The sequence below is a fragment of the Monodelphis domestica genome, chromosome 7, assembly GCF_027887165.1.
Source record: "Monodelphis domestica isolate mMonDom1 chromosome 7, mMonDom1.pri, whole genome shotgun sequence".
Lineage (NCBI taxonomy): Eukaryota > Metazoa > Chordata > Mammalia > Didelphimorphia > Didelphidae > Monodelphis > Monodelphis domestica.
The window spans coordinates 261,684,309-261,696,315 of record NC_077233.1 but is presented as its reverse complement, the minus strand read 5'-3'; the positions used below and the strand labels follow the sequence as shown (position 1 = coordinate 261,696,315).

The 12,007-nt window shown below is 40.1% G+C and overlaps 1 protein-coding gene across 3 annotated transcripts in view; it reads left to right on the top strand.

Moving 5' to 3' along the window:
* Positions 1-6,294: 6,294 nt before the first annotated feature.
* Positions 6,295-12,007, top strand: part of DCAF10 (DDB1 and CUL4 associated factor 10) — a 56,910-nt gene continuing 51,197 nt past the window's right edge. For all 3 annotated transcript variants that reach the window (XR_469779.3, XM_007498028.3, XM_001372064.5), the window contains exon 1: positions 6,295-7,037. Coding sequence is in view for 2 of the 3 variants with exons in the window: in XM_007498028.3 (XP_007498090.1) it covers positions 6,322-7,037 (716 nt within the window). In the remaining variant the exon portion in view is untranslated. The remainder of the gene's footprint in view (positions 7,038-12,007) is intronic.

The window sequence follows — 12,007 nt, the reverse complement described above, 5'->3', positions numbered from 1 at the left end:
CTTCATCATTTCTTATTGCACAATAGTATTCCACCACCGTTATGTACTAGAATTTGTATAGTCATTCTCTGATTGATGGACATCCCCATAGTTTCCAATTTCTTGCCATCGTGAAAAGAGCAGTTATAACTATTTTTGTACAAGTAGGTTCTTTTCCCCTTTTAAAAAATCTCTTTGGAATATAGATCTAATCATGGTATTACAGGATCAAAGAATATGCACAGTTTTACAGGCCTTGGGCATAATTCCAAATTGCCCTCCAGAAGGATTGGATAAATTTACTACTCCACCAACAAAGTTTTAATGTCCCAATTTTGCCTCATTCCCTCCAACATTTATCATTTTCCTTTGCTGTCATATTGACCCCTCTGATAGGTATGAGGTGGTACCTCAGAGTTATTTTAATTTGCATTTCTCTAATCAAAAAAAATGATTTGAAACATTTTTTCCTATAATTATAGATACCTTTGATTTCTTCATCTGAAAACTTTTTGTTTATATCCTTTGACCATTTTTCAATTGGGTAATGGCTTATAGTCTTATAAATTTGACTTAATTCTTTATATTTTTGAGAAATTAGACCTTTTTGCAGAGAAATTTGCTATAAAATTTCCCTCCCAGTTTGTTTCCCTTCCAATCTTAAAATTACATTGGTTTTATTGGTACAAACTCTTTTAAATTTAATATGATAAAAAGTATTCATTTTATATTATAATGTTTTCTAACATGTTTGGAGAAATTCTTCCCTTCTTCATAGATCTGATGAGTAAACTATTCTATGTTCTCCTAGTTTGCTTATGGTATCACCTTTTATGTCTACGTCATATATCCATTTTGACCTCATCTTGCTATATAGATGGTGAGATATTGGGCTATACCTAGTTTCTGTCATACTGTTTTCCAGTTTTCCCAGCAGTTTTTGTCAAATAGTGAGTTCTTATCCCAAAAGGTAGATTCTGGGTTTATCAAACACTAGATTGCTAAGGTCAATTACACTGTATCTAATCTATTCTATTGGCCCACAATTCTGTTTCTTAGCCAGTACCAGATTGTTTTGATGATTACTGTTTTTTAGTACAGTTTGAGATCTAGTACTGCTAGGCCACCAGCCTTTGCTTTTTTTTTTCATTAATTCCCGTGATATTCTTGGCCTTTTTTTTCCCAGATATAAAGCTTTCTTTTATAAAATATAAGAAAATTCAACCTGTGGCTTTTAAAGCTGTGCTACTTGTCTATAATTCTTTCTGGTCTTCCTTCTGTTCTCTATGGTGCATTTTTTATTTTTTAAATTAAAAAAAATTCTTACCTTCTATCTCAGAATTGATACTGATTTATCAGTTCCAAGGCAGAAGAGTGGTAAGTGTTAGGCAGTTGTTACTAAGTGACTTGCCCAGGTCACACTACTAGTTCGTGTCTGAGGCCACATTTGAACCAAGGATCTCCCATCTCTGGCCTGGTTCTCTATTCACTGTTAAATTTTTAAAACAGGAAGGGATGTCTTAACTGTAGTATTCTAAAGAACATCCTTTTTAATCTGACAATTCTTGGTGAAAATTTCAAGCCTAGAAGTCTGGTAGGACAGCTATTCTGGGAGTGGACAGTTAAACTCATCAGAAGACTCTAACATACCCTTCATATCTGTGCCAGTGGAGGATCACTATCCCTTTCTAAATATGGTTCAGAAGATTAGTCTGTTGTGGGCTATGATAATGAGTTTTCCCTTTTGACTAGAGCTAAGTTCAATGATATTGTAAGTTTGGAAAAAAAAGGCTTTTGCAAGATGCTTTACTTACAAAATGTCTAATATGGTAGGGTTGCCAAGGAGTTGCTGTCATGCAAATAAAGGCTTATTGACTAGTATAAAAATTACAGAATTTTAGTCAGAAGGGATCTCAGCAATTATCTAGCTTAACCTGAACTCTCAAGGTCCTTTTCAACTTTAAGATGCTAGGGTTCTGTGAAATACCACATTCCTTCCAACATTTATCATTTTCCTTTGCTGTCATATATTGGCCCCTCTGATAGATATGAGGTGGTACCTCAGAGTTATTTTAATTTGCATTTCTCTAATCAAAAAAGTGATTTAGAACATTTTTTCCTATAAGTATAGATACCTTTGGTTTCTTCATCCAAAAACTTTTTGCTTATATCCTTTGACCGTTTTTCAATTGGGTAATGACTTATGGTCTTATAAATTTGACTTAATTCTTTATATTTTTGAGAGAGCAATCACACCCATTATTCCTTGAGTACCTAAGAATGGAGTTTATTCAGGTGGCTTGAATTCATCAAGTCATTTTTTCTAACAACTGCTTGATCACATGGGTCGAGGGGAATATGATTGGGGATATAGACTCTAAATGATCATCCTAGTGCAAATATTAATGGTATGGAAATGGGTTTTGATCAAGGACACATGTAAAACCCAGTGGAATTGTGCATCAGCTATAGGAGGTGAGAGGGGAGGGAAAGAACATGATTCTTGTAACCAAGGAAAAATATTCTAAATTGACTAAATAAAAATTTTAAAAAGTCATTTTTCCTCACCTGACTTGGGTAGCAGTTCTATATTAGACATTTTTGTTGTTTTTCCAGTCTAAAATTGTGAATCAGATGTAATGGAAACAAAGAATCAATAAACTATGCCTTTCTCTCTAGTCATCAGTTATTGTCTCATTCTCCCCTTCTCCAGCAGCATTCATAGCCCTCCTTAGACTTTTTTCCATCTTTTCTTCAACATAGCTCCAAAACTTTTTTTGTTGTCCCTGAATTTTAAAAAATTGTATAAATTTAATTTTTTCCAGATCACATCAGTACAATTTCTTAACATTTGTTTTCTGATATTTTGCAATCCATATTCTCTCTCTTCCTCTTTCCCTCCCTCCCTGATAAGGCAGGTAATATGACACAGTCTGTACGTATTGTATATAATGCATATTTCTGTGTTCATCATGTTGAGAAAGAAGATACATTGCTTACACTAGAGAAAATTCCCTGGGGAAATATAACAAATGGTATGTTTCAATTTACATTTGGACTCTATCTTGTCTTTAGATTTCTCAGTTCATCCTGAGTTTCAGCAGTATTCACACTATTCTCCCAATATTATTCCAAACTTTTGTATTCATATTCTATTATCTGTGTGGTGAGTCTTGTGTGGTGAATTCACTGTATATCCACATGGCCTCTAATAATATCTTTTACTACTTCCCTGTAGTAGATTCTCATTGTCCTTCAAACAAATTAAAAAAAAAATTAAATCCCTGCCTGTGAATGTTTTGGATACCAGTACTTTCCCCCTTCTGTCTATCTTAAATCCTAGACCCAGATCCATTTGTGCCATTTGCTTGTATCCTTCTCTGAAGGTCCTTTGTCTATTGGACCGTCTCCCTGAAATTTTAGGTCATTTATTGTCTATATCAGCATTTGATGGCATCATACATTTAGAGATGGATGGACCCATAGAGATCACTGAGTCCACATGGAGCTAGGATTTGAACCTGGGATCTTTCACTCAATTCCTGACTGCCAGTCTTCACCTCTAAATGTCTTTTCCATAATTCAATTCAACAGACATTTACATATGCTGGGTAGGTATAAAAGGTATTACTGTTTGATATGAAGAGAGAAAGACAAAAGTGAAAGGAAGTCCTTTCCTCCAGGCGCTGATATTTGACTGGGCAAATACAACTTGAACCCAGAAAAGTAAATACTGAATAGTTTCAAGAGGGAATTCTTTAACCCTATAAACTTTAAAAACTGAGTTCTTTCTGAGTCTTGTTTTTTCCATACAATTTCGCCCTGCAGCTTCCTGAAATGAAAACCAGAGAGAGCCCCAGGGATGCTGTTGTGGTATAGTCTTCATGAGTTAGCAAGTATTGCACTTGAAAAACAAACAAACCAATAACTCTTACCTTATGTCTTAGAATCAATATTGAAACCAGTGCTGGTTCCAAGGCAGAGGAGTGGTAAGATATAACCTTTAATTATAAAAATACTAGCTTGACGTTTTGTCAGGAATTGTGCCAAATGCTTTACATTTATCTCATTTGATCTTCACAAGAATATTGGGAGTACCTCCCAATGTGCTTTTATTGTTTTCATCTTACAGATGAAGAAACTGAGGCAAACAAGTTATGTGATATATGCCCCAGGTCTCACAGCTATTAAGTATGTCCTGCCTTTGAGTTCAGGCCTTGCTGACTCTAGGCTCAGCACTCTATATGCTTTACTACTTCGCTGCCCCTTAAGGTTTGCAAAGCACTTTGCATATATTATTTTATGTGATATATTGGAGTGTTGATTTGGAATCAGAAGACCTTGAATTCATAGCCTACTTTTCCACTCATTATCTGGGACCTTGCTGAAGTCAATTAACCTCTTGGGACACTTCCTGTGACAAGAGAGGATTAGTCTAACCCTAGATCATGTCTCTAAGATCAGTTAGTAAATGTGTCTACCCACTATGTGCCAACCACTTGCTAAGAGCTGGAGAAACACAGGCAAAAGACCCGCCCTGTTCAAAGAGTTCCAGTCTAAAAGGGAGAACTATGTAAATAACTTTATGCAAAAAAGAGAAATTGACTAAATTGAAGATCATCAGAGAGAGGAAGCATTAGCATTAAGGAGAATCAGGAAAAGCTTTTTGTAGAAGGTGGGGTTTTGGAGAAGACTTGAAGGAAGCCAGAGAGGTGAGGAAGGAGAGAATTCTAGGCTTTACATCTAGCATCCTCTTATTTGCCTGGGTTGAAGCCACACAGAGTGGAGCTGTCCATTGTAGAAAATGTAGGTATTTTTCCCAGTCTATAAAGTAGTGATGATAGTGATTATAACCAAATAGATGAATCCCTGGCACTTATATTCCTTATAACAGTTCTCAAAGGACTTCCCACCCATTACCTCGTTGGATCTCTAATATGACCTTGTAGCCAAGTCTGAGGGACTTATGACAGTGCTACCCATCTCCAGAGAAAGAACTGTGGGGGTTGTAATGCAGATCGAAGCATTTCACTTTAGTTTATTTGGGTTTTTTATTTTGGGGGTTTGGCTTTATATATTCTCTGACAACAGTGAAAAATATAGAAATACATCTTGCATGATAATATAAGTATAACTCGGAGCAAATTGGTTACCATTTCTAGAAAGGGGAGGTGGTTGGGAGGGAGACAGTTTGGTTCATATAATTGACTACATGTAATTGGTAAAATATGTTTTAAAAATTGTTCCTGAAAAAAATGACCTTGTAAGGGGTGTATGTGTGTGTGTGTGTGTTCAAATTTATCGTTATCCCCATTATAACAGAAAAGGATTCTGAGCATGACAAATTGTCGCATAATTAGCAAGATTCAATAGCGACATTTAAACCCAGGGCTTTGATTCCATGTCCAGAACAGGAAACCCTGGTCTTTATGCCACCTTCCATTGATCACTTATCAGTATTAGGGCTCTCCAAGAAGATGATGAGGCTCCCAAGGGCATGCAGCAGATAGCAAGTGTCCTGCATACTGCATACAAGTCATAGGATTTTGGAGATGGAAAGAATCTCAGTCCCTCAAGTCAACTTTAATTAAGAAGCTTTTATTAAGCACCTGCTGTGTGTCCTGAGGCACTGGGCTAAGCTCGTCCCACTTAGAGATGGGCAGACTGTGAGAAGCTAAGGCAGGGCACACGATTCCAGCTCATTGCTGGAAAAGGACCTCAAAGGAGGATGGATTACAATCCTTCCATTTTAACAGAGGAGGAAAGTGAGGCCCTGAGAGATGAGAGTCAGAATTCGAATCTAGGGCAGCCGCTTTTGACCTTGAATCCCTAGAAACGAGACAATGTTTTTAAAAGGAAGAAGAGACAGGAGCATTTGAAGCCATTCTGACTCTAGTGTCTGCGGTGACAGAGAACTGGGGCACAGGGGGTGGGGGTGGGGCGGAGTCACTCGTGCGCGCGCGCGGCGGCGGTCTCGCGCACTTAGGGAAGAAGTCGCTCACGGAGCCAGAGAGGACACCTGGTCGGCGCGGTCCCTCTGATCTCGGGCTGTCTACCCCTCCCCCCACCTCCCACATCCCCCCTAGGGCCAGTCGTCGCCTCCTGTGCTCCGAGCAGCTGGTGGCCGGCTGGCGGAGCGATGGTGTTCACGCTTTCCGGGTCCCCGCCGGCTCCACATTTTCGCCGGCGTGAGTTTCCTCGCCGGCGCGCTTAGGCGGAGGCACGGGCGGAAGTGTCTTGCAGCGGGAGGGTGGCGGTGGTCGGCGGCGGCGGCGGCGCGGCGGCTGAAGGGGCGGCCCGGGAGCTGGGGCTGAGGGGGTGGCGTCGGCTTCGCCGTCGGTCATGTTCCCCTTCGGACCCAGCAGCCCCGTCGGGGTTGATGCGGAGGAGCTAGCCAGAGACGACCTGGGCTTCGTAAGCCGAGTCGAGGGTCGGCCGCACGAGGGGAACGGAGCGGCGGCGGCCGGGCCTGCCTCTTCTCCTTCCTCGCCGCAGCCCGCCGACCCCTCCTCCAGCCCCCCCCGCGACCCCCGCGAGCCTCGCGACCCCCGAGATCCTCGCACGCCCTTGCGGACCCTGCCCACCAGCCCGGTGACGGCGGGGACCTCGTCGGCGGCGGCGGCCGCGGCGGCCGCGCGCGCTGGGGAGCTCGCGGCCGGGGCCAAGGGCGAGCCGAGCCCCCAATCCCCGCGCGCCGCCGTAGTCCACCCTTCCCCCCCTGACTCCCCCACAGCCAACTCCACAGCCGCCGCCGTTGCAGCTTGCCCTTCCGCCTACACCTTCTTCACCAGCCGGCTCAACGCCGGCGCCTCCCACTCCCCCTCCCCGTCCCCCGAGCCCAGGCGTGGGGGGGCCGGGCCGACCGGGCGCCCCATCGGCATCCCACTCTTCCGTTGGCTGAAGAGCCGCACCCTGGGCCGGGGGCTGTACGTGGACCCGGCCCGGGACAACTTCCGAACGATGACCAGCTTGTACAGCTCCATCCACCCGGCAGACTCGGTGTACCTCAGCACCCGCACCCACGGCGCAGTCTTCAACCTGGAGTACTCTCCCGACGGGTAGGTCTCGGTCGCGAGTGGGAAGTCGGAGGGATGGGGGGGAAAGGTGGGGCTGCCTTCCCTTCTCTCTGGGCCTGGAGGAAGGAGGCCGGCAGGCCTCGCCAGCTCGGCGCAGTTCCCGAGCCTCGACCCCCTCCCCCCTCCATTATGTTCAAGAAATCCATGCCCCCAAATCCACGTATTTTTCCTTTGATCATTTGTGGCCGACCCATCTTGCCTCGATCAACCTTTGTTGGGCTGTTACTTATGTGCCAGGCCTGGAATTTGAAGATGCTAAAAAAAACAGGGATGCTGTCCTCAAGGAGTTCATCTTCCAGTGGGGAAGACATGTGAATGAATACATAGCTGTGTATCCCAGCCATTGTTATTAAGCATGTACTGTGTGGCAATTCAATTCAGTCAACATTTATTAATCATCTGCCAAGTGTGCTTAACACTGGGGATCTGGTTAATAAAAAGAATAACAGGTCCATGCCCTCAAGGAGCTTACCCTCAAATGGAGGAGAGCAAAATAACTGTGGCTCGAGGACATAAGAGTGGACTGAAAATCTTAGTATAGTTTTTTAAAAGGGCTTAAAACTGCTGCAAGGCTTTTGGAGCACCCATATATGGAGTAGATGGAAGGTAATCTGCAGGGAAGGCACTAACAGATGTGGAAGGGGAAAGTAAGGAAAGCTTTCTGCAAAATGGTTGGTTCAATCTAGTAAGCTTTCATTAAATACTTTGTGTCAGGCACTGTGCTGTGCTAAGGTTACAGTTAATAAAGACAGTCCCTTGCCCTCAAGCAACCCACAGCCTGATGGGGAGGCAGCACAACATAGGAGATAGTGCCCCAAGCTTTTTAGTGCAGTTTTTTTTAAAAGGGCTTTAAACTGTACTAAATTTTTGGAATAATTATATACTGAAGCAAATGGACAGTTATCTTGGAGGGAAGGCACTAGCAATTTGAAGGGGGGGCAGGAAGACAACTCCTGCAAAAAGATGGAATCTGAGTGTAATATTTGATCACATTTCACAATACCTTTTATTGAACTATTTATTCCTCAAAAGACACTCCCCATTTGATTGGTCTGCCATGGAAAAAACTGCATTCAGTATTTTTGAATCTTGAAGGAAGTTAGGGAAATTAAGTGACACAAGTTATTTGTTATAGAGAGCAAACTGTGCAGAGGCACAGTGTACTGAGTAGGCCAGTGCAGGTCGTGTGTGTGTGTGTGTGTGTGTGTGTGTGTGTGTGTGTGTGTGTGTGTGTGTGTGTGTGTGTGTGTGTAAAAAGGTGTCAAGTTTAAGAAGACTAGAAAGATTAGGGCCCAAGTAGTGAAAGCTTTAAACATCAAACAAGGACTGTATTTGACCCTACATGTAATAGGAGTTAAATAAATGGATGTTTGTGAGAGACATAGTTAGACTTGTCCTTTAGAAATATTACTTTGGCATTTGAATGGAGGATGGATTGAAATAGGATGAGTCTTGAAACAGAGAGACTAATTAGAAGTCAGTAAACATTTATTAAGTGCCTACTGTGTGCTAGTCAGGCATTTTATGAAGCTTTTAAAAGAGGACTTTAGCAAAAATAGTTTAGGCGAGAGGTGATGAGGTTGAACCAGAGGTTAGGGTTAGGATGTTGGCTGTGTTGAATGGAGAGAAGTCTAGGAGAGATGTGAAGGCAAGATGTGATAACAGAGTAGATATGTGGGATAAGTGTGAATGAGGAGTCAATGATGAAGACATAGGTGACTGGAAGGATGCTGGTGCCTTAGACAATAATGGGAAAGCTGGCAAGAGGGGGACAGTTTGGGAGGAAAGATGAGTTCTTTCTGTTTTAGAAGTGTTGAGTTCGAGATGTCTAAAAGGAAATTGGTAATGAAAAATAAGAGGAGAAAATGCAGGAGAATTTCAGGTTGTATCTATAGAACTGAGAATTATCTGCATAAAGATAATTGAACCTAGGTTCCTAGTTAAGATAGTGTAGAAAGAGAGATGTCAAACATTTCCTGGGTAACACTGAGTACCTCTGGAGCCAGATTAAAATGTTATTGGGAAACATACATACAAATATGATTAAACATGGATAATATTATATTTTAAAGCTATGTCAATATGTAGCCTTATGCCGGGTTCTTATAGCTTTATAGCGTGCAGGGCCTAGAGTCAGGAAGACTTCTTTTGGAGTTCAAATGACATTTCCTACCTTTGTGACTGTGGGCAAGATACTTGACCCTTTTGGTTCAGTTTCCTTGTCTGTAAAATGAGGTGGAGAAAGAAATGGCAAACCATTCCAGTATCCTTGCCCAGAAAACCTCAAACAGAGCCATGAAGAGTTAAAAATGATTAACCAAAACAAAAACAAATCCTTAGGGATTCTTATATATATCTGTTAATGAGCCTCATTTCTATTTGAGTTTAACACTACTGGTGAAACAGATGGAAAGAAATTACATATTATTAATTGCCATACTTTGTCTTGGTATTAGTAATATCAAGAACTTTGAGACTTATGTTATTGGATTCCCTAAAACAGGTACCAAATTGTGAAAAAGGGCATTGGATCTTTTCTGTTTTGCATTTAATGATACGCTGAAATAGGGGCATTAGAATTTTGAATACTGGTCCTATAGACCCATGAGAAGACTGACTCTGGATCAGGAAGAAAGGAAGCTCAGTAAGATGGTTGACTCTAGGCACAGGTTTTTCTCCCCAGTTCTGACTTTCCCTGCCCCTTCTGAAAGGCACTGAGGCATTTGTAGTTTTGATCAAACTATAAGTGGATGAAAAATGGCACCACCTGTTCTTTCTGCTACCCTAGGGTCAGCAAAGTTATGGCATCAGTAACTAGACTGAGGTCATAATACATCCTTCTGTACCTGTTCCAGAGAACAAAATGGCTTATCTATTGTTCAGATCAGCCATTGGGTGCAGGATTGGGAATACAGCCTTAGAGGTTGAAGAAGGAAATGATTATAACAGGCCCAATGGTGTTTGGAGGGAAGAGTTTTAAAAGAACACAAAAGGAAAAGAGGATAAAAGGTTGAGCTAACTTTTGCCCTGCTTAGTTTAGTAGAGGTTTGTGAAGACTAGGTTTGGGATGAATCCTCAAATTTAGGATGACCCAAATGTATTAAGATTCGATATGCTAAACACTGAAGGTATACATATAAAGAAAGAAACATTTTCCTATTCTTAAGAGATTAAAAAATACATGTGTAAGTATATGCAGAATAAATATGGAGAGAATAAACACAAATACAAGGTAAATTCAAAGTTGTTAGAGAGGGAGGGCAGTAGCAATTGGGATTAAGAAAAGATTCCTGTAGGAAGATGCTGTAGGGATAAAAATTAGATAATTGAATGAAAAGTGTTTAAAAAAGTTGAGTGGTCTAGGAGTTATGTAAATTTTTTTCCTGAGCTTTTGTCTAATATGGCTTATGATGTCATTCGTGTTCTTTAGAAATGTTGAGAAGTTACCGCTTTTCATTCCTTTTCTTAATAGAAATTGTACAATAGTGAGGAGCAGTCCAGTCATTGTAAAAATATATTCTTTAAGTTTTTGTTAGTTAACAGTGATGAATTGGAATCTGTATAGAGAATTTTAATCTTTAGATTTTATAAAGAGCCTTATAGAATGCCATTAGACGAAACAGGCAGAATGAAGTACTATCTTAAATTATATAAATTGTTTACAAAGAAAGAGAAAGAAGAGATCCCACTTTTTTTTTTAATGAGGTAAATGTAGTCCCAAATTGGGGGAGGAGGGAAGGGCAGGAGAAAGCAGATTCCACTTCAACAACCAGTTAATGAAAATGAGATCCCAAATAAAACTTTCCTTTTGAAGGATGAGATAATCTTTAAAATAAGAAGTTATTGGATTCTCCACTTTTATTATAGAGTTCCTTCAGATATCTGGATAATTGAAACATCTATGTCTTCTTTTGAGTTAGTCAACTAGCATTTATTAAGTGCTAAACTCTAGTGACAATTTGTGACACTAAGAACTAAGGACATTACTTCATGTTGTAGGGTTTTTCTGAGGAAATTTCTGAGTTTAATTAGGTTGAGGGATTAAAAAAAGATAACCCTATTCATTACCCTGTTGCCTTTTAAAACGGCATTTTATGGTTCTTCAATTCTAGACTATAAATTTTTCCCTTTCCAGCTATGATAGCCATTTAAACTAGGAACCCAAATATACTGACCTTAAAATTGCCATCTCACACTGTGTTAAACGAAGAATTAAAAAAATAAGCATATTCCATCATTTTTGCTAAAAATTATTGATATTTTTACTGAGAATAAGGAGTTTATATAGTTAAAAATAAAACAATTATTTAAAAATGTTTATATTTCATCTATCTCATCTTTTTTATTTCTAGTTTGTTTATAATGCACATAAATTACAATAGTAGGTATAATTTATGAATATACAAAAATTGAAAGTATACCCATTTTTTTTTAACTGATAAAGCTTGTTTGACCAGTAAATTTGGAGATCTCAGATATAACATAGGTAAACTGAAAAAAGTTAGAATTGGAAGGGAATATAGAGTTCACTTTATCCAGTCCCTTTATTTTACAAACGAGGAAAATGTAAGATTCCGAAATAGTTGCTTGCCCAGGGTCATACAATGAATTAATGGAAGTATTAAAACTAGAACTTGTATTTGGACATGAGTTTAGCCCATCTCTTTTTCTGGAGGCCCTCAAGGTTTGAACTTTAAAAATATATATATATTTTCCCAGTTGCATGTAATAACAATTTTTAACATGTTTTCCGAAATTACAAGATCCAAATTATCTCCCTACCTCCCTGGGCTGGTAAGCAGTTTCATCTGGATTATACGTATAATCAGTCATGCAAAACATCTTTTCAGATTGATCAAGTTGTAAGAGAATACTCATATAAAACAAAAACCCGAAAGTAAAAATACATCAGATAAAATAAAGTGAAAAATAATATGCTTCGATCTGCATTC